Raw genomic sequence first — 23,331 nt, 5'->3', positions numbered from 1 at the left:
GAGGCAGGAGGAAGTTTCTAAAGGAAGTTGTCAGTCAATGAAAAAGGGGTAGATGGTGTACCTTCATGCTGACCATTGCATCTTCAAAGATCTGCCATGGTCCTGCTCCTGAGAAATGGGTAAACTTCCAAAGAAAACCCTCCACTCCCAGACTGTCACACAGCATCCCATTAGCAGCTCTTTTTGATTCTCAATCAGAGATTGAAAACCAGACGTCTGAGGCCTGAATTCAAACACTTCCCATGAAGACACATACCTTGGTCCATCCGGAAAACTGGATAAAGGTGTCCTGGGGCAAGTCTGGGATCCCACTGGGAATAGAGAAATTAGCCACATAAAAGGCCGGGAGTGTGTAGTCAGATGTGCTGTGGGCACAGCCGCTGTCATGGCCATCCCAGGTCCCCAGGTGGTTGCATACTGCATCCTCCATGTCCAGTGGGAAGATCTCCCAGTTGGTGAGGATTTTGGAAGCAAGGGTCAGGTTAGAAATAAGACCCTGTAAAGGAGAAACAGAGCAATGAGCTGGGGGTGGGGGTGGAGGGAGGCTTCCAGTGACTCTGTGTTCCAGCCCTGAATTCCTGGGAAAAGCAAACTGGGATATGAAACACAAACAGTACATGCAGACTCAAATGGTGTGTACATCAAAGCGACAGATCTGGCTTGAGGCCAGAGCTTTTGATCCCAAATCCCCAATCTTCAGTGTTTGGTTCAGAGACGTTGCTAGAATGGAGGAAATGATGGAATTTGAGGATGAGAGAGTGAGTGGAGGGGGGGGATGCAAAAGAACATCCAGCCCACTGTAAAAGGATAGAAAGGGCCGTGATGATGATGGGGAGCCTCAGACTCACTTTCTGAAGTTGCTCTATTTGTCCAGCAGGGGCAGGGGCCTGGGGCGTCCATGGCACCAGCCACTGCATCGAAGCCTTTGCTCATGGTTCATCTGGCTTTCTCTTCCCAGCCTTTTTAAAAAATAATTAATTAATTAATTAATTATTTTTTGGCTGTGTTGGGTCTTCATTGCTGCGGCAGCCTCTCTCTAGTTGCAGGGAGCGGGGGCTACTTTTCATTGTGGTGCGCGGGCTTCTCATTGTGGTGGCTTCTCTTATTGCGGAGCACGGGCTCTAGGTGCACGGGCTTCAGTAGTTGTGGCATGTGGGCTCAGTAGTTGTGGCTCGCGGGCTCTAGAGTGCAGGCTCAGCAGTTGTGGTGCACGGGTAAGTTGGTCTGCGGCATGTGGGATCTTCCCGGACCAGGGCTCGAACCTGTGTCCCCTGCATTGGCAGGCCGATTCTTAACCACTGTGCCACCAGGGAAGTCCCTCTTCCCAGCCTTTTATGAGGGGAACTTCTCCAACCCAGTGGGATCCCAAATTAGTCGCAGGATACTTCTCAATACCAAGCCTCAATTGTTCAATTAGTAATTCAATAAGCATTAACTAGGCAGCTGTGTGCCAGGCTCTTTGCTGGGTCCTGGGGACTTAGACACCTCATAAGAGTCCCCATCACTCTATAGGTCAGCGTGGCCTGTGACAGCCAAGCAGGAAGGCCACTAATTACAGCCTGAGCACAAGGACTGTAACAGGGACATTTCTACTGGAGACAAAAGTGGCCCCTGTATGGCTATTCCCTAAGAGTGTCATTGCCTTGCCTCCGAGGTGCCACCAGGAGGGTCAGGAAATAGCCCCAGGCACCTGTCCTCTTCTAGAGTAGGTGGTGCCATCATTCCCTCAGTGAAGACTTCCCTCCTCTAGCAGATGGTGAGCTACCCATGGGGTAGCCTATATCTCAACATCCTTGCATCCCCCAAAGCACCTCACGGAGCATGTGCACAGAGTATGAGCTTCACAAACGTTTGCTGAATAATGCTCTCAAAATATACATTAGAAAAACGTATTTGGACTAGACACCTAGGCACAGACTAACCAACAGAAGTGAGAGGCAGTGCACCAAGGGAAAGGCTCTCTGCAATTCAAGAGTTTGTCCTGGTTCATCCACATCCAGAAAACAGAGCAAACCAAATATTAAGCTGGCTTTGTTGGCAAGGGAGTGCCTTTTGCGAGCTCGGTGTTTTTTTTTTTTTTTTTTTAATTTTTTTTAAATTTATTTATTTATTTTTAGCTGTGTTGGGTCTTCGTTTCTGTGCGAGGGCTTTCTCTAGTTGTGGCAAGTGGGGGCCACTCTTCATTGCGGTGCGCGGGCCTTTCACTGTCGCGGCCTCTCTTGTTGCGGAGCACGGGCTCCAGACGCGCAGGCTCAGCAGCTGTGGCTCGCGGGCCTAGCTGCTCCGTGGCATGTGGGATCTTCCCAGCCCAGGGCTCGAACCCGTGTCCCCTGCATTGGCAGGCAGACTCTCAACCACTGCGCCACCAGGGAAGCCCATCGGTGGGTTTTTTAAGCAAAGGAAAAGCACGGTGCAGTGGCTTTCTCCTCCCGTTTCTTACTAAAGGATGACTGAATTCAAACACAAAGGAAGGCTTCTGTTTGCAAAGCTCAACTTTCTCATCACCTGCAGAGGAAAACAGTTCTTCAAAATAACCCAACTTCTAGGTTGCAAAACAAATCAGGGTAGGTTCACTCATCAGATACGGAAAGGTGGGTGTGCTTTTAAAAATTACTTCTATGTGAACAGGGCTGGAGGGAAAGAGTGTATGTGGGAGAGTTTTAAAATGGATTTACAGAAACTTCCCTAGTGGCTTAGGCACAGGTCAACCTTTGAACCTCACTCCTTACAGGGAAGCTAGGTCTACCTTAAAATCGTTGATAGAACTGCCGTAGTTCACACGCCCCATGTTCTCCACCAGGAGGTCCAGGGTGGCTCCAGCTTTCCCTGTTATGTTCAGGGTGATCACAATATCTCGCTCAAGGACTCCGTGGGGGACCTGTTGGTTCAATGCCAAATGAGAATTAACTAGGGTGGGAGGGTCAGCAGAGAGGCAGCCCCCTCAGTTAATTCAGCACTCATTTTCCTGCCTGGAAGTGTCACCAGACTTGGGAGGAAATGCTCTGATGGCTCCTTTGCCCAAGTTACTGGCCAGATGCCCACATTCCTGAAATCACTGCTTTCTACACAAGAAGGTCAGCAGACTCAGCTCCCAGCAAGGAAGGGGCAAGGCTGGTTTCCTTAGCTCTGGGATGTTTTGCTGTGTATCTATTTTTAAATTTTGTATTTATTATTATTTTTTATTTTTATCTTATTTTTTGTTTTTTTAGTTTTTGGCCCCACTGCACGGCATGTGGGATCTTAGTTCCCTGACCAGGGGTTGAACCTGCGCCCCCTGCAGTGGAAGCTCAGAGTCCTAACCACTGGACCATCAGGAAAGTCCTTTATTTTTTAAATTTAATTTTTATTTTATATTGGGGTGTAGTTGATTTACAATATTGTGTTCATTTTAGGTGTACAGCAAAGTGGTTCAGTTATACATACATACATATGCATTCTTTTTCATATTCTTTTCCCATATGGGTTATAACAGAGTGTTGAGTAGCCTGTGTATCTATTTTTAACAGAAAGGGGATAGAGGCAAAAATTCCAGGGGAAGATCCCTAATACAGGAACCTCTTCACGTTCTCACAGCAAAAAGGCAGTCACAAAAAGTAGCTTCTGAACAACATGGAGAGAGGAGACAAAATCAGACAAACGAGATAAAATCAGCGAGTTAGGTGGAGTAGTCTCACTTCAAAATACCTGATATGATGCATTAACCACAAAGATGAAATAATAGAATGAGGGGAAACAACAGGTATTTTAGCAGCAACATATTCCTAGTTTTTTTAAATGCAAGATTTTTAAAAAAATGACCATAATTCAGTAAGACAACCCCAAGATTGGAATTTTAGAAACAATTGCTGCCAGTATACACATAATGTCTTAGACACTTGCTGCCACTGAAATTAAAGCCGCTAATGACAACAGAATGGAAATATTTTCATTTAAAATTTTCTGAACAAATTTTCTTGGTTACGAAAAATCTCTTCATGTGTTTTTTCTCACATGTTCAGTGAGAGGAAGGGAAATCCTAAAATGTTATCTTTACTTTGCTACAAAACCAAAGTCTTTGTGTCCTTTAGCTCTAATTATCATGAACAATCCTACAGAATATAATTTCTCGTGTAATGAAGACCCAAAGTTAAATGAGTCATCTGGTGTGTACAAAACAGACCGTGCCCTCCAGGAGCAAAGAAGACATGGGTGACACACATGGTCAGTCAGAGGGGATGGCCCTGGACTGGGGCAACCAGGAAGCTTTCCGAGGAGGTGGGGCCTTAAGCACAGCCCTGCGGTTCGGATGGGTGAGGGGGTGTATCTCAGGTAGATGGAGCACAGGTGAGGCTACGTCAGCAAGCAAGGGGCACAGCTAAGGGGCATCACGAGGAGGGGTAGAGCCTGAGGATGGAAAGGCAGCCACGGCCTTGATTGTCATGTTACCAAGTGCAACCCACAAACCCCCTCTCCCGTGGGGGCAGACACACAAGTATAGAGAGAATTCTTACCCCATCCACAGAGACGTAGGCCCGATCGTGGACGCCATTGAAGGGCGAAGAGAGGGGTGTCGGGTCGCTGCAGTCTTGAGGAAGTGTTGTTCGGTACAGCACAAACCCGAAGTACTGGTTAGAGAAGGATGCAAGAAAAAGACATCACTCTTGCCATTCATGTTAGGAGAACTTGGTCACCCTCGATCTGTGTGAAAGTGACATTTCTAAAACCAGAGGAATGAAATGCTTCCCCAGCCTCGGCAAAAATTCCAGCTGAGAGAAGAGAACCGGCTTCAATCTTCGGGTCATAGAATAAAGCTATCACAGCAGCGAACTGCAAGGAAGCCTGAAGAGTGTTTTGTCAAACGTCACCTCCCCTCCCACAAGAGGGAACTGGACCCTGGAATGTGTTAAGTGATTTGCCCAGAATCACTCAGGGGGATCACATCATATATATCCCAAAGTTATTTCTGTTACCTCAAAAACCAGAACCAAAGACAACAACAACAAAAGGCAAACGGTGGGCTTCCCTGGTGCGCAGTGGTTGAGAGTCTGCCTGCTAATGCAGGGGACACGGGTTCGAGCCCTGGTCTGGGAGGATCCCACATGCCGCGGAGCAACTGGGCCAGTGAGCCACAACTACTGAGCCTGCGCATCTGGAGCCTGTGCTCTGCAGCGGGAGGGGCCGCAATAGTGAGAGGCCCGCGCACCGTGATGAGGAGTGGCCCCCGCTTGCCGCAACTGGAGAAAGCCCTCGCACAGAAACGAAGACCCAACACAGCCAAAAATTAATTAATTAATTAAAAAAAATAATAAATCTCTGCCGAATAAAACATAACTCTCAATTTAAAAAAAAAAAAAAAAGGCAAACGGCAACAGAATGCTCGGTAAAACGTTCTCCAGATTCTTGGGCTAAATCTGCTCTAACATACAAAACAAGAGTCAATCAGAAACTGTTTAAAGTGGAGGCATGAGGGAAACTGATAGAGATGGGGGTGTAACCTGTCGCTAAGTCAGAAAGTACTTTGAGAGCTGGGATCCCTGGTCCCAAAGGAAGGCCCCAACCATCAGCCTCGGTTCGTGGCTTCCTGCTGTGGCCATTAGCTGGTGGAGGTGGATAAATCCTGAGTCATACAAGAGAGTCCAAATGGAAATCCAGCAGGGAACAGAGACAAAGTTCCCTACTCCTCGGACCCCAAAAGCAAGAAAGTGCACCCCAGGCAAGTGGAGAGGTGACTTGCAGGAGTGGAAGGAAAACGCTAACACACGTTCCTGTGTTGCAGGAAAGTGCTGAACTCAAGAAATGCTACTGCTGTCGCCAGCCAAACCTTCAAGTGCAAGGATGCCTCCCTCCCAGACCCCAAATCTCCGTCTCTGTCTTGTTTTTATCTTTTGAAAGTACCAAAGTGGTGTGTCCTAGTTCAGAGGCCGAGGAAAACTTAGCCAGGGGTTTCCAGGAGGGGAGCAGAAGTTGAGATGCTCCCTGCAAAGGCAAAGCTGAGGCCTCCGGGGATGGGGTGGGGGGCAGCTGCAGGGGTACCAGGGCTGCACCCCACTCCCTGCAGCTGTGCCCGCCAAGGGGTTTGCTGGAAATAAATCTTCTATGAGCTTGTCCCAGATCTGAAACAGCCAGGGCCCAGGAGCCCCACCCGATCCGAGAGCACTGCCTTGGCCAAAGAGGAGAGAGCAGAAGGGGTCTGAGGAAGAACAAGGGCTGCCGGTGTCTACACATGAACCTGGGATTCACTTCCCAGGTTCCTACTGCTCTGTGTCGTGTCTTGTCTGATGTGCTCAGACCCTACTAGGTGGAGAAGACAGGTAGAGGAAGACGTGGATGTACAGTCAGTGTGTGTTAGAGCCAGAGAAAGAACCTACCCAACGTTAATAAAAAAGTGTGGGGTGGGGAGCTTAATTATTCATTTTTATTTATCACAAAGCAGTGCTGTTGGAGTGAAATCACAAGTATAACAATAGTAACTGGAGGCAAAATACGTTAAAGTGAGATCGGATGTGCTATTATTCCCTCTAGAAGGTGATCTCCCCAGGAAGTCAGAAAGGAGGGCCGAGATAACTTTCCATTTCAAAAAATGGGGCTGAGATCCTAAGTGATCAAACTGAACATTGAACCTAAGGCAAAAAGTGACCTCATGGGCATCCTGAAATGGTGCCCTGAGAAGAACACATCACCACTGTCATGTTTGTGCCAGAAATGTTCCACTGAATCTAACCAGTGAGGGGCCGTATACAAAACTGGGCTGAACTCTTCAGACATGTCCATGTCATGAGAGAGAGAGAGAAAAAGACTCAGGAACCGTTTCAGATGAAAGAAGACAATGTGTGATCATGAACTGGAAACTGGACTGAAAAAAGTTAAGCTATAAAAGACACTGTTGGAATGACCAGGGATACCTGACTGTGGAATGTGTATTAGATAATAGGATTGTATCAATGCTAAATTTCTTTCTTTTTTAAAAAATAAATAAATTTATTTATTTATATTTTAAATTTTGGCTGCGTTGGGTCTTCGTTGCTGCGTGGGCTTTCTCTAGTTGTGGTGAGCTGGGGCTACTCTCTGTTGCAGCGCGCGGACTTGTTGCGGTGGCTTCTCGTTGCAGAGCACAGGCTCTAGGCACGCGGGCTCAGTAGCTGTGGCTCGCGGGCTTAGTTGCTCCGTGGCATGTGGGATCTTCCCGGATCAGGGCTCGAACCCGTGTCCCCTGCATTGGCAGGCGTATTCTTAACCACTGTGCCACCAGGGAAGTCCCAATGCTAAATTTCTTAAGGGTGATCATTATTTATGGTCGTGTAGGATAATGTCCTTCTTAAAAATATATGCTGTAATATTTAAAGGTGAAGTGTCATGATGTTGACAACTACCTCAAACGGCTGAAAAAAAAAGCAGTTGACTGCGTATACACACAGAGAAAGATAAAGCAAGTGAAGTAACTGTTAACACTTGGTGAATCTAGGTGAAAGCTTTACGGGTGTTTGTTTTACTATTCTGACAAGTTTTCCAAAATAAAAAGTTGGGGAAAACTTTTACAATAAAGATGGGGCTGTGGCCTGGAGATTAAACACACACACACACACACACACACGATGTACTCTGTTCTTGTTCTCTTCAAAAACAGGAAAAAGAATCTCTAATAACCTAATCTATTAAGAACACAGTCCTTATACCTTTGAGCTAAGGACAAATAATTGTCTTTTTTGAGTAATAAAATAGTGGTTTTCCTCTGATAACTTATAAGAAAGATTAATTATGTCCTAAATATACTCAGTTTATAGCTTGTACAGAATTATGCTGAAGCAGGTTGAGCTACTACCTATCTGATAATAAGAAATGGGGGGAAAACACAGGAAAGATCAGCTCACCATGTGGTACTTAGAACTAAAGAGATCGTGGAGATCCATGGTTAATTTACGTGGGGTCTGATTTATCTACTTACCGTTTTGGTCTCTGTGTTCAGAACAGGCAGTGCAGAAAGCACATTTTTGCAAGAAGAAGAAAGGTGAAGCATTACCTTTGAAGGCCTACCTGTTTCACCTGGATAAATGTCAAGGGATAAACGCTTTTTACGGGTCCAGAGGGACACAGAAGGTTGAGAGCTTCCTCCACTGTCTTTAACTGAAAAGAAACAAAAGCAGCATTCACTCACTGTCACCCCTCCCTGGTAATCACAGTAGAGAATAACGTCATTGACCAAACCCCTAAATAAATTGAAATGGTTCAAATTCTACTTAGTGCTGTCCCCCAATATACCTATTTGCAAACCCAACCTCCTGTATATGAAAGGCCCTTAAAATGCATGAAAACCAAAGCTCCGTAAAGCCTTCCCACCACTCCCAATGAAGTAGCTCCGACTGTGCCCTCCTCTGAATTTGTCTGCAGCATATTTCCCACGCCTGTATCACTTTCCAGTTGTTTATACCACTGCTGTCCTTGCTGACCGTCAGCTCCTTAAGGGCAGGGTCTGTACTGTGCTTACCTCCAATGCCAGCACAAGGTAGACACTCAATTAATACTTATGATTGTGTATTCTTCCAGCTCATGGTGCTTATTCTGATGCAATAACAATGATAATGGCTGTAAGTGCCTCACCAAACTCCAGGGGAGACATCACTTTACCCGCATACCTCACTGAATCCTCACAACACCGGGAAAGGCAGGCATTACTGTCCCTTTTCAGGAAAGAAGAAACGGGGCTCAGAGCAGCTCACTTGAATCAAGGCGCAGACAGGATTTGCAGTTAGGTTTGGCTCCAAACCCAGGGCTTTCCCTAATACGATACTGGTCAGGAATTTTATAAACACTTTTCATGGTTACCTCGCCAATAGGCAGCATGGAAGAAAACAGTCTTAAGTACAATCCATCAATTCAGCTGAGTGGGTGCTTTCCCACTTGGACAACTAAAGGAACTCAACTCATGGTGAAAGCTTTTATCCTATATAACTATGTTCTACTTAAACTTCATTTAGTTATATGCCGATTTGCTATCTTCAATTGTATATATTTAGTTTCTGGTCTCACAATTTTCCTTCCTGGTAAACAAAATGCGCTCTGGTACTAAGGTAGCTATGTTTTAGCAATGTTGTTGTTTGAAATATTTGCAGTTATTTTCTGTTGCATAAAAATAAAATTTTCACAGCTCTATAAAGACATAAACCAGGACTTCCCTGGTGGCACAGTGGTTAAGAATCTGCCTGCCAATGCAGGGGACACAGGTTTGATCCCTGGTCCAGGAAGATCCCACATGCCGCGGAGCAACTAAGCCCGTGTGCCACAACTACTGAAGCCCATGCACCCTAGAGCCCGTGCTCCACAACAAGAGAAGCCACCGCAATGAGAAGGCCATGCTCCACCACGAAGAGTAGCCCCTGCTCGCCACAACTAGAGAAAGCTCACGCGCATCAATGAAGACCCAACACAACTAAAAATAAAAAAATTTTTTAAAAAGACACAAACCAACCCTTTCCTTAAGTAGCAGTAGCAATGAACAAGTAGAAGGTACTCCCTTTACAAGTGTGATTAAAGTTTGGTTAATCTAAAGCAAGATTCCTATCAGGCAGAGAGACCACATTCTTTGTAGATCATAACACACGTATCCGACACTAGGTGGAAAATGTTACAAGAGCTCAACCAACCAATAATATATCAAAGGGCTTCACGAATGGAAAAATTATACAATCATGTTTGGTATTTTGCTTAAAGATAAAAACTTATGATGCTATTTTAGAATTATCAAGATTCTTAAGAAATATGTAACTTTTTTTTCCTTGTGAGTTAACCCATGTAGGAGTTAGGGATTATTAGAGGGGAAAACCTGAAGACACAGATGGTTAAAACAAATTGATTTGGGCTTACGTCACTCCTATCAAATGAAACCTCGCTTCTTTGTCTCTTTCCCTAGAATAAAATGGTCTTCACTCATATTTATGATTCATTTCTAGCTTTCCCCCCTGATGTCCCAATTACCATATAAGCCACAAGCCACGAGGACATAATTTTGAGATGGAGGGGAGTGTATAATTGAGGGTTAATGCCTGTGGCTTTTGAGAACCCCCTGTGAGAAAGGTGAGTTGTAGAAAAGAACATCACCAGCCGTAACAATAAGGCTGCACGTTATTCCCACAAGGGCTCCTAGTGCTGCTTTTGATGTGGATAATGGAACCAAAATGATATAAGAATGCCCGCTCGTGCCCCATGTGCTGACCCTGTCAACATGCACACAGAGTCTCTCACCTCCCGTGTCCCCGTTTTCCCAGACACATCATCCACCCCATCAGTCTCACAGAAAACAAGTTCACAGAAAAATAACGAACCGATTCCCCAGCATAACACTTTCACTCACGACTGCTGAGCTCCACTTCCTCACTCTCAATGTTTCTGTCATTTTTTTTTCCTTACCTTTTTCAGACCAACTTTTCCATATGCAAACTTCGGTGTGGATGGAGGGATAGGGCCTTCCGGTACTTTTTCAAACTATAAACCATAGTGGAAAAAGACAGAAAGGAAAAACAGCCGTTAAACTCTCAGAAACATATCTATACAATTCATGTTTCAAAAGGAGGGTCAAAGAGTCAAACAACAGTGCCAGTGATTTTTGGAAAGGCAAAGGAACCAAAAACTCTCCCCAAAACAGAATCTAAGTGTATATCTTTGTATGTCTGTTCTTTAAGCTCCAGGAACCATTCAAATAATTATAGAACAAAAGACTTCAAACCGAAAGCAAAAACAAGTAGAGAGAATGAAGGTGACAACAGAAGACTGAAGTGGAGGAGAAAAGGAAAAAGGTACATGGTAAAACAGACTCTGAAGGGAGGGAGTTTATATTATCAGTTTATATTGAGTTTTCATTGATTATCATACAGCAAAATTCTAATCTTCTGTCCAACTAATTAATATGTCAGAAAAGAAGTAGACAAATATGCCAAAATATTATACTTCTGAACCTTTATTTCTCCATAGTAATTTGTACATTAATCATAGTTTTCAGAGCAGTCATAAATACTGCTTCTTATCCTACCTGTTTAGATGGACAAATTCAACATGGGAAGCTGCTCTTTTCCCAGTGTAATCCAATAGATTCAATGGTGACGAACTTTTCTTTTCCCAAGATCTCTAATGTTTTCATTCATTTATCTAACAAGCTCTTAGAAAGTACTTTGGGGAATTCCCTGGCCAGAGTTTAGGACTCCACGCTTTTACTGCCAGGGCCCGGGTTCAGTCCCTGGTTGGGGAACTAAGATCCCACAAGCCGCGGCAAAAAAAAGGAAAGTACTTTGTGTCAGGTCTTATGCTTGGTTCTAAGGATAATAACAGCCCCTAGTCCAGAGTGAGAATGTATAAACAAGTTATATTAGCAAACTAGGAGAAGTTGTGTCTTCAAGATTTCCACAGTATAATGTGGTGACAGAAAACAAAGTGTGACTAAATCTTCAGAGAGACGAATCAAAGACAAACCCCAGAGAAGGTAATGAGATGTGTCCTCATTTTCAGATGGATAAGGGCAGAGGGACCAGTTTGTGCAGAAGTCAGGAGCTGTAAACTGCACCTCCTGTAAAATTCTAGAATTTTATGTACCTTCATTTTAAGGCTAGAGACTCACATACAAGAAAGTGAGAATTGAATAGCACAGGGAACTATATTCAATATCTTGTAATAACCTATAATGGAAAAGAATCTGAAAAAGAATGAAAAAGTACTGAATCACTTTGCTGTACACCCCGAACCTGACACACATTGTAAATTAACCACACTTCAATATTTTTAAAGTGGTACCAAAAAAAAGGGGGAGAATTGAGAGATGAGGCTTGATGAAAACAGGGGCAGAGTCATGGAAGGCATCCTGACCAGATCAGCATTTCAGAGAAACCACTCTGGAAGACAGACTAGAAAAGCCAGGTCTGTAGGAAATGAATAGACTAATGCCACAAGAGTACAGGTGACGCTTTAGAAGACTATCTATTTGGATTAGCAGATGCAAACTATTATATATAGGATGGATAAACAACAAGGTCCTACTGTATAGCACAGGGAACTATATTCAATATCTTGTGATAAACCATAATGGAAAAGAATATGAAAAAGAATATATATATATATATATATATATATGTATAACTGAGTCACTTCTGCTGTAGCAGAAATTAACACAACGTTGTAAATCAACTATACTTCAATAAATTTTTTTTAAAAAGACTAACATTCATTAAGTAATATTCACATCGAAATCCTTAATAATCAGACATAAACACTGTGTCCACCAGCAACATGGATCATCAAGAGACAGCTGTGTCTACCCACTGAGCTAATGTCATTCCAGCCATAAACCAAGATGGACAATCAATCAGCCAGTGTAGACTGGTCCTGGGTCAAGTTTCAAACTTCATTAAGCTTCTGAAGTACTGAAAATCACGATGGCCATCCTCTCATGTCCAGTCCCCGCCCAGCCTCACTACCACCCTCATGAAATTCTGAGATCCCCTCCAGTCATCAAGGTCCTCAACTACAACTTAATTTCTGCAGAATGACCCATCTTCAGAAAGTCAGCTGGACTCATCTTTGATGGAATCCCTATGAAGAACTGGAACAAAACTCTTTAAAAAATCGGTCTGAAATTCATTCAAAAGCATACAAAAATAAACTCACCACTGCCCCTCTCAGGAATTGCTACCAAGGAGGAGGGCGCTACCCTATAGTATTACGCTTCATCCTCGAGGTCAAGGTGTTAACCATGTCTGGTTGAGTTTTACCCACACCAAAGAGAATACATTTAAAAATGCAAATGTCACGAGCTTTGTCACGCCTTGAAGAGTCCTGTGCAAAGGGCTGCCTGGAGTCTTCACCGCTGAGCACAAGCTTGTGCAGCCTGCTGGGAAATTCCCATCTCTGGGAGTCCATGTAATTGAAAGAGACTGTCCATCTCCACCCAGCTTACTCTTGAGATGAACTAAAGAAGAGACCCATTCGACTTTTTAAGACTTTGGTGAAGGAAAGAGGCAGGAAGAGCTATATATGGGGGTATTTATGATCCCATTTCTTTTCCTCGACGCAGACAAATACTTTGAATACCATCTAACAAACCATCGAAGTGAACATCTACAAAGGCTCATAAGAAAGAGCTCACTTTTAAAGTCGTTCATTTCTCTCTTCCAAACCTGAAATATCAAAAAAGAGAAGTGGGGAAAGATGACCACATGTTAAGCTGCAATCTCTCATAAGCTACTGAATTACATTAATTTCTGAAGACTCTGTCTCCTTCATGGGTTCATTTTACTGTGGCCACTGGTTAAATGCTTGGGATCCTCTGGGTTTGTCTTTTGCTTGGCCCGCTGCCCTTCTCACTCAGCTTCTGCGTGCAATCTCAACCTCTCCTGGACTTCAGCCTCCACCTCCACAATGACTGCAGAATCCGTGCCTAACGGATTCTTCCTGGAGCTTCTCACTCTTAAGTGAGATGCTTGCCAGACAGACACGTCCACCTGGATGTCCTCAGACGCATCCTGAGCTCAACTTGCTTCTCCCTCCCCCTTCCCACCTGCGCCTTCTCTGCAACACTCTATGTTAGCTGCTGACCCCAATACCCATCTAGTTATCCAACCAAGGTTGTAACCTGGACAAATCAATGACTCCTCATTCTTCCTCACACCGGCATTCAGCCAGTTGCCAAATTCCACCAGTTTTACCTCCTGAATATTTTTCAAATCAACTGCTTCCTCTCCACTCCCCATTGGCCCTGCCATCATCTAATTCCTAGGTTACTGCAGCAGCTGCTGAACTCATCTTCTGCAGCCAGAAGTGCCCCAAGGGAGGGTCCTAGCAGTGCGTTCTCATGGTCATAGGTTTTTGCAAAATTTGCAGAAGTAATGCAGTTTAACCACAAAAGGCTAAGACCCTCGCCTCTTTCTGCTCCAGCTTTCCTGTGTTAAACATCCTCTTGGGTCAGGAGGCTTTAGAGTGGCTACAGGCATCTTTGAGATTCAACCAAAGGAGAGCTGAGGTGGGGATTTATTTAATTTGGGTGTAGAATATATTTACAAGGTTCACTGTCACTCCTATGAGTAGGTAAATTATTGCTAACAGATTATGCTGACTCGCAATATGATTGTGCTCTAAGGCATCCAGCTCCAGAAATACGTGGTTTGTGGAGGGGAAACAGGGTTTAAAATGTTATGGGGCCAGATCATCAAAAAATCTACAAAAAAAAAAAATCTACAAACAATAAATGCTGGAAAGAGTGTGGAGAAAAGGGAACCCTCTTGCACTGTTCTTGGGAACGTAAATTGATACAGCCACTATGGAGAACAGTATGGAGGTTCCTTAAAAAACTAAAAATAGAACTACCATATGACCCAGCAATCCCACTATGGGGCATATACCCTGAGAAAACCATAATTCAAAAAGAGTCATGTATCACAATGTTCAGTACAGCTCTATTTACAATAGCCAGGACATGGAAGCAACCTAAGTGTCCATCGACAGATGAATGGATAAAGATGTGGCACATATATACAATGGAATATTACTCAGCCATAAAAAGAAACGAAGCTGAGTTATTTGTAGTGAGGTGGATGGACATAGAGTCTGTCATACAGAGTGAAGTAAGTCAGAAAGAGAAAAACAAATACCGTATGCTAACACATTTATATGGAATCTAAAAAACAAACAAACAAAAATGGTCATGAAGAACCTAGGGGCAAGACGGGAATAAAGACATAGACCTACTAGAGAATGGACTTGAGGATACGGGGAGGGGGAAGGGTGAGCTGGGACAAAGTGAGAGAGTGGCATGGACATATATACACTACCAAATGTAAAATAGATAGCTAGTGGGAAGCAGCCGCATAGCACAGGGAGATCAGCTCAGTGCTTTGTGACCACCTAGAGGGGTGGGATAGAGAGGGTGGGAGGGAGGGAGATGCAAGAGGGAAGAGATATGGGGATATATGTATATGTATAACTGATTCACTTTGTTATAAAGCAGAAACTAACACACCATTGTAAAGCAGTTATACTCCAATAAAGATGTTAAAAAAAAAAAATGTTACGGGGCCAGGACCTATCTACAGAAATTTCTTCCAAATATTACAGCTCATGCATGAAAGAATTTGAGAGAGATTTCCCCAGTTTAGATAACAATCCTAAATATTCATATAATGCTATCAGCAACAAAATGAGAAGCTTTTCTGTTTTTCTAAACTATCAATACTAAAAAACAAATTTCAATCAGTCACACTTGAGAAAGATTGCCAGTCTCTCTAGAGAAGATTACAAATATTGTTGTCATCCGAAGAGACAATAAAACAGCATGCAGCCAAAAGAATATAAGGAAAGAAGGATGGCAGAGGTGTTTCAGTTAATAAAGCCAAAATATGTTTTTAAGTTTTGTGATGTTTGCAATTATTTTAATTTAAAAAATTTTAAAATTTGTAATGATTTTTAAACAATTTTTATTGGGGTATAGTTGATTAATATTGTGTTAATTTCAGGTGTACAGCAAAGTGAATCAGTTATACATATACATATATCCACTCTTTTTTCTTTTTAGATTCTTTTCCCATATAGGCCATTACGGAGTATTGAGTAGAGTTCCCTGTGCCATACAGCAGGTTCTTATTAGTTATCTATTTTATATACAGTAGTGGGTATATGTCAATCCCAATCTCCCAATTTATCCCTCCCTCCACTTATCCCCTGGTAACGGTAAGTTGGTAATGATTTTTTTTTTTACTCATTTAAATATACATTCGCTTTTGGTGCCTCACTCAGTACCCTTTCTGAAATGCCTATCTGACTATGTCACATGGTGTATTCAGCAGCATTAATGTTCCTGGTGAAGGAGGAGATAGCATCACCTGTACCTTAAGGAGAAAGCATGGCAGTGTTGGTTCCCACTAGATGGGGAGAAGAGACCAGGGTGTAAATAGAGAAGTGCAGATAATTAAAGGTCCAGTTGAGGTTGGAAGTACAAATCCCTGTTCCAACCAGTGCACACTGAAGTTCACAGTCCTCCTGCCTGGTTTCAGGGCCAGAGTGTGACAGCAGAATGGTCCAGGCCGGTGGATTGTGGAGCAGGGGCCCTTGAACAGCAGCAGAGAGGGCTACGGAGGGTGATGGTGAAAGACTCTAACAGCCATCAATCCTCAGAGCCAGGGAAGGTCAAGAAAATGTGAGGAGTTACAGGAGTGGGGCAGGGGGCAGAAAGAAGTAGCTAAATATATGGGAGAATAAAAACGTGAGGTTATGATGAGGCCAAAGATTAGATGATATTTTGTGCAAGAAAAGCACATGTAAATATCTGCTTTTAAATTTGACTTGGAATTTTCTTCTATGCTAGGCATAGAAAAGCTCATTATTTCAGAAAGAAAATGATTCTAAAAATAAACCTGCCAGCAACACCACTGAGAGGTATATACCCAAAGGAATCGAAAGCAAGGACTTGAACAGATACTTGTGCCCCAATGTTCAATGCAGTATCATTCAAAATAGCCAAAAGATGGAAACAACACAAGTGTCCATCAAGAGATGAATGAGGTGAATAGATAAACAAACTGTGGTATACAAGTCGTCCCTCTGTATCTGCAGACTATTGATTTCAGGACCCCCACAGATACCAACATTCCAGGATGCTCAAGGGACTTGAGTACATCTGCATATGTTCCATGCACATTCTCTCATATTTCACATCAGCCCTACATTACTTATAATACCTAATATAGTGTAAATGCTATGTAAATAGTTGTAAATACAATGCAAATGTTATGTAAAAAACTGCCTGCGTGCAAGACTCAAGTTTTGCTTTTTTGAAACTTTCTGTAATTTTTTTTTTTAATATTTTCAATCTGTAGTTGGTTGAGTCTGTGGATGTGGGACCCACAGACATGGAGGGCTGCCTGTATATATACAATGAAGTATTATTCACCCATGAAAAGAAATGAACTTCTGATACATGCTATAACATGAACCTTGAAAACATTATGCTAAGTGAAAAAAGTCAGACACAAAAGGAAAATATTGTATGGTTCCACTTTTGTGAAACATCTACAATATGCAAATTCACAGAGGCAGAAAGTAGACTAGCGCTTACCAGTGGCTGAAAGGAAGGGGAAATGGGGAGTTATTGCATAATAGTTAGTGTTTCTGTCTGGGTGGATGAAAAGATTTTGTAAATAGATAATGGTGATGGTTACACAACATTATGAATGTAATTAATGCCACTGAACTGTACACTTAAAAATGGTTAAAATGGCAAATTTTATGTTATATATATTTTATCACAATTAAAAAAATTAACATACAAACCCCACTGAATTGTGTACTTTAAATGGATGAAGTCTATGGTATGTGACTTATATCTAAATAAATCTGTTTAAAAATAAACAAACCTGAAGTGGTTTGTGAGATGAGGCAACAGACTGTAAAAGAAATAAGTCCACAGGCACTACAATAAAATCAAAGAAATCAGTAATTTAAAAAGGGAAGTACAATGGAATATTCATGTACAATTTAAAGAGACCAAAAAATTAAATATTGTGGATGCATGCATTTGTGGTTAAAAAATCACAAAAATGTGTGTGAAGGATAAATACTATTCCTCCTCCTCCCTCTGAGGAGGGAGGAGAAGAAACAGGAAATAAACCCAGCTTTATCTGTGATGTATTATTTTCTTAAAAAATCAGAAGCAAAGATTTCATAATAACCTGTGTTAAATCTAGGTACCAGGTACATGGATGTGTGTGACATTATTTTATATATTTAACATTTTTTAAGTAGGTTATATTTTAAAGACAAATATATAATCATAATATTTCTCATAAAGAAATAAAAGATGACTTTGATAATGATATTAGTATTAGAAACATAGAATATTTGGGAATAAACATATTAAGAAATGGACAGGGACTATTTTAAGAAAACTTTAAAACAAGAAGCACATCAGAGAAGACTTGAACAGGTAGAAAGGCATTTTCTTAGCTAAGACTCAATATTGTAAATATCACCCCTAATTTGATGTATAAACTTAAAACATCAACAGGTATCTCGAGTTTTTGTTTTGTTTTGAAGTTGATAGAATAATACAAAAGTTTACATAGAAAAGTAAACTTGCAGGAATAGCCAGGGAAATACTGAAAGACTAAAGATGGAAGACTAGTCCTACCAGATAATAAAACATTGTAAAGGTAACAATTAAAACAGTTTGGTATTGATAAAAGAGAAAAAAAAATCAATAACATAAAAGAAAGTGTTCAAAAATAGACCCAAATACTTATGGAAATTAAGTAGGTGACAAAATGGGCACATCAAACCAGTGGCAAAATAATGGATAAGTCAATAAAAAGGGCTGGGATAACTGTCTAGTCATTTAAGAGATGAATAAAGCTAAGTCTCTACCTCACTCCTAATAACAGCAACAACAACAAAAATTCCATGCACATCAGCACTTAAATGTAAAATATGAAATCATAACAATTTTAAACACACTAAGAGAATTTATTTATACTACTACAGTGGGGAAGCAGCCATAAAGGAGGGAAGTAACATATTTGACTACATAAAAACGCAGGATTATTTTTTACAGGAAAAAAAAAGAACCCTCCCCAAACTGTGAAAAATGAAAAATGCCACAATAACAAAACTCTTGCAAATTATAAAAAGAACAAATAGCCCAACAGAAAAACTATGAAAAAACCTGAACAAATAGTTCATAGAAAAAGTAACATAAATGGACAATTTATACATGAAAGGGTGTACAACTCTAAGTACTCATTACTAAAGAAATGTAGTGCTTACTTTTAAAACTATCCTTTTACATATCAAATGGCAAGGTCAAAAAGTCTGATAATTCACAGTATTGGTAAAAGTGTGGGGAAATAAGACTCAACTGATACAATTTCATTGAAGGGCCATTTGTAATATATTTCAAGAAAATTTCGGGGACTTCCCTGGTGGTCCAGTGGCTAAGTCTCCACGCTCCCAATGCAGGGGGCCTAGGTTCCATCCCTGGTCAGGGAACTATATCCCGCATGCTGCAACTAAAAATCCCACATGCTGCAACTAAGACCTGGCACAGCCAAATAAATAAATAAATATTTAAAAAAAAAAAAAAGAAAAAGAAAAAAGAAAATTTCCTGTAGCTCTCCTTGAACTGTACATGGGATGTCATTTAAAAGTTGACGGCTTCCCTGGTGGCGCAGTGGTTAAGAATCTGCCTGCCAATGCAGGGGACACGGGTTTGAGCCCTGGTCTGGGAAGATCCCACATGCCACGGAGCAACTAAGCCCGTGAGCCACAACTACTGAGCCTGCGCGTCTGGAGCCTGTGCTCCGCAATGGGAGAAGCCGCGACAGTGAGAGGCCCGTGCACCGCGATGAAGAGTGGCCCCCGCTCACCGCAACTGGAGAAAGCCCTTGCACAGAAACGAAGACCCAACACAGCCAAAAATAAATAAATAAATAAATAAATTAATTAATTTAAAAAAAAAAGTTGAAAATAATCTAAACGCCCATCAATTAGAAATGGATTACGTAAATGGCAGTAAATCTAAATAGCACAATAGCATGTAGCCATTACAGAGAATGAGATCATTTAGGTTAAGATGGCACACTAAACATAACATCTAATTTCATTCTTTCCCAAAAGAATGCCAGTAAACATCTCAGTAAACAGATTTTTGTTTAAGACATAAATACACAGAACTGATGAACAGAAGAGGAAACAACAGCAACAAAATTCTGGAAGCTGGAAAATGGACAAATGAATGGCAAATCAGTAGTAAGAAAGCCAAATCCTAATCCAGAAAGGGAGAAAACTAAGAACCAATTCAATCTGACTGCAAAATTACCAAAAGGCTCAAAATTGGAAGCACCAGGGCTTCCCTGGTGGCGCAGTGGTTGAGAATCTGCCTGCTAATGCAGGGGACACGGGTTCGAGCCCTGGTCTGGGAAGATCCCACATGCCGCAGAGCAGCTGGGCCCGTGAGCCACAATTACTGAGCCTGCGCGTCTGGAGCCTGTGCTCCGCAATAAGAGAGGCCGCGATGGTGAGAGGCCCGCGCACCGCGATGAAGAGTGGCCCCCGCTCGCCACAACTAGAGAAAGCCCTCGCACAGAAACGAAGACCCAACACAGCCATAAATAAATAAAGAAAACAAATACTTAAAAAAAAAAAATTAAAAAAAAAAAATTGGAAGCACCAGATCCTTCTGGAACTGGGAGGTACAGGTGCTAAAATAAGGAGGATTGGGTGAAAGCTATTTGTAAAGCAGCATGATCCTCAGATTTCTTTCCCTTCTCCAAGCCAAAGGTTCTCAAACTCTAGCGCACGTCAGAATCACCCAGGGGTCTGTAAAATCTTGGATTGCTGACCCTATCCACAGAGTTTCTGATTCAGTAGAATTTGCATTTCCATCAAGTACTTAGGTGGTTCTGATGCTCTGGTATTTGAGAAACACTGCTCTATGCAATGCCCCCTCCCACCTGGGACTAGAGATTTATTCTCCGGAGAGGGGAAAACATGGTCTTTGTTTTCATGGTTAACCTGCAGCATCGAGGACATTTTAAAAGGGGAGAATGTGATCATGCACATAGTAAAAAGTAACTACCCCTCCCACCCCACCCCCCACCCCCAACCCTGCCCCAGGGCGCAGAATGCTGGCAACCAGCCCCTTACTCCAGGCAGGACATTCGAAGACATCTTTCCTGGAAATCTTAGCCATAGAGGAAACATCTAAAAATACTGATACCTTGTAATTTTATATAATTAAACAAAATTAGGTCAGAAAGGAAAAAAAGCAACCTCTAAAAATAAAAAACCAGTAAAGGAAATAAATGAACCTGTTTATTTGATTAGTGGCATAACCAAAGGCTACCTGTGATTACAATGAACATTGCCTGTCATAAATAAAGCCCTGAGTGTAGGGGGATGTGGCGGTTTTAATGACATGCCCACAAATTCTCTGATACTCTTCCCCTCAATAAGTGGAACTTAATTCCCCTGAATATGGCCCGGACTTAGTAACTGGCTTCTAGTGGAAAGAATATGGAAAAAGGGATGGGATGTCATTCTGTGTTTGGGTAATAAAAAGACTGCAGCTTTCATCTGGAGGTGCCCACTCTCTCACGGATCATTCACTGTGGGGGAAGCCACATCATGGGCAGCCTCATGGAGAGTCCCATGTGGCAAAGAACTTTAGTGACCTGCACAGAGCCATGTGAGATGGACCCTTCAAAGGGGAACCCTACTACACAGTTGGTGGGAATGTAGGTTGTTGCAGCCACTATGGAGAAGAATAAGGAGGTTCCTCAAAAAACTGAAAATAGAGTTGCCATATGATCCTGCAATCCCACTCCTGGGCATATATCCAGAGAAAACCATAATTCAAAAAGATACATGCACCCCTATGTTCATAGCAACACTATTCACAATAGCCAAGACATGGAAGCAACCAAAATGTCTATCGACAGATGAATGGGTAAAGAAGATGTGGTATGTATATACAATGGAATATTACTCAGCCATAAAAAAAAGAAATTATGCCGTTGGCAGCAACATGGATGGACCTAGAGATGATCATACTAAGTGAAGTAAGTCAGACAAAGACAAATACCATATGATATCACTTATATGTGGAATCTAAAATATGACACAAATGAACTTATTCATGAAACAGAAACAGACTCACAGACATAGAAAACAAACTTAAGGTTACCAAAGGGGAAAGGGGTGGGGAAGGATAATTTAGCAGATACAAACTACTATATAAAAAATAGATAAACAACAAGGTCCTACTGTATAGCACAGGGAACTATATTCAATATCTTGTTATAAAGCATAATGGAAAAGAATATATATATACATGTATAACTGAATCACTTTGCTGTACAGCAGAAACTAATACAACATTATAAATCAACTATACTTCAATTAAAAAAAAAAAAGAGGAAAGTAAAGAAAGAAATGGACCCTTCAGGGACTTCCCTGGTGGCACAGTGGGTAAGACTCCATGCTCCCAATCCAGGGGGCCTGGTCAGGGAACTAGACCCCACACGCATGCCGCAACTAGGGAGCCCACCTGCCGCAACTAAGGACCCCACGTGCTGCAACTAAGGAGCCAGGGAGCCGCAAATAAGGAGTCCACCAGCTGCAACTAAGACCCGGTGCAACCAGATAAATAAATAAATATTAAAAAAAAAAGAAAGAAAGAAATGAACCCTTCAGCCCCATGTAAGTCTTCAGAGTCTGCTGCTTCGCCAACAGCTTTCAGTGCAACCTCAGGAGAATTCACGAGCTACAACATCCAGCTAAGCCACCCCTAGATTCTTTACCCTCAGAAGCTGTGTGAGGTCATAACATTTTTTTTTTTTTTTTTTAATTTATTTGTTCATTTAATTTTTATTTTTGGCTGCGTTGAGTCTTTGTTGCTGCCGCGGGCTTTCTCTAGTTGCGGCGAGCGGGGGCTACTCTTCATTGCAGTGCGCAGGCTTCTCATTGCAGTGGCTTCTCTTGCTGTGGAGCATGGGCTCTAGGCGCACGGGCTTCAGTAGTTGTGGCACATGGGCTCAGTAGTTGTGGCTCGCGGGCTCTAGAGCGCAGGCTCAGTAGTTGTGGCGCACGGTCTTAGTTGCTCCACGGCCTGTGGGATCTTCCCAGACCAGGGCTCGAACCCGTGTCCCCTACACTGGCAGGCGGATTCTTAACCACTGCACCACCAGGGAAGTCCCACATTTGTTGTTTTAAGCTATTGAGTTGTAGGTAATTTGTTGCACAGCAATAAATAGGGGAGAAAACAAATCTCCCTTGAAGATTCACATCCACAACTAGCCCACAACTAAAATACACGACATTCAGAGCATATAAGTCAGGAAGGATGTAACTGGAGTTAATGTGAGATAAAGTTCTGGTTGTAGGAAGGAAGTAAAGATATGGATTAATTTTAAATTATTATAAGTAAAAACTGAATGTTAAAGTTTTTTGAAAGCCAGACATAAAGGAGTGCATACTGTATAAACCCATCCATATAAAGTCAAAAACAAGCACAGTTAACCTATGGTGATAGAGGTCAGTGGGAGGTCAATGACCAGAAGGAGCATGAGGGGAGCTTCTGGGGGGCTGTGTGTTGGTTCCAGGGGTTCACGTTGTTCTTTACTGAGTTGTATTTTTGGGGGGGTACATATTTCACACTTCAACAGGTAACCACTAAAAGAATAAAAATATAGTGAATAACATCCAAACTAGGGTGGGAGGGAGATGAAATAAGGAAACAAAAATAAATAGTTCAAAAGAAAGTAATAAGGGAAGACAAAACAGAAAAGCTGGACAAATAGATTATTATAAGATGGTTGAAATGAATTGATGTGT

At 42.1% G+C, this 23,331-nt stretch overlaps 1 protein-coding gene and 1 long non-coding RNA gene across 10 annotated transcripts in view; one reads left to right on the top strand and one right to left on the bottom strand.

Moving 5' to 3' along the window:
- The window catches only part of LOC309608565, a 31,228-nt gene extending 11,119 nt beyond the window's left edge, over positions 1 to 20,109 (top strand). The window contains exon 2 of the long non-coding RNA XR_014232973.1: positions 19,838 to 20,109. This is a non-coding gene — a long non-coding RNA (uncharacterized lncRNA). The remainder of the gene's footprint in view (positions 1 to 19,837) is intronic.
- Positions 1 to 23,331, bottom strand: part of GLB1 (galactosidase beta 1) — a 99,002-nt gene that overhangs the window by 30,440 nt on the left and 45,231 nt on the right. For all 9 annotated transcript variants that reach the window (XR_014232882.1, XR_014232883.1, XR_014232884.1 and 6 more), the window contains 5 exons: positions 10,381 to 10,455; positions 8,011 to 8,100; positions 4,491 to 4,604; positions 2,747 to 2,878; positions 257 to 496 (listed from right to left, as the gene is read on the bottom strand). Coding sequence is in view for 3 of the 9 variants with exons in the window: in XM_082348545.1 (XP_082204671.1) it covers positions 257 to 496; positions 2,747 to 2,878; positions 4,491 to 4,604; positions 8,011 to 8,100; positions 10,381 to 10,455 (651 nt within the window). In the remaining 6 variants the exon portion in view is untranslated. The remainder of the gene's footprint in view (positions 1 to 256; positions 497 to 2,746; positions 2,879 to 4,490; positions 4,605 to 8,010; positions 8,101 to 10,380; positions 10,456 to 23,331) is intronic.

This window comes from Balaenoptera borealis, assembly GCF_965194805.1.
Source record: "Balaenoptera borealis genome assembly, chromosome: 12".
Lineage (NCBI taxonomy): Eukaryota > Metazoa > Chordata > Mammalia > Artiodactyla > Balaenopteridae > Balaenoptera > Balaenoptera borealis.
The sequence above is the reverse complement of the archived record's forward strand: the minus strand, read 5'-3'. Positions and strand labels throughout refer to the sequence as shown.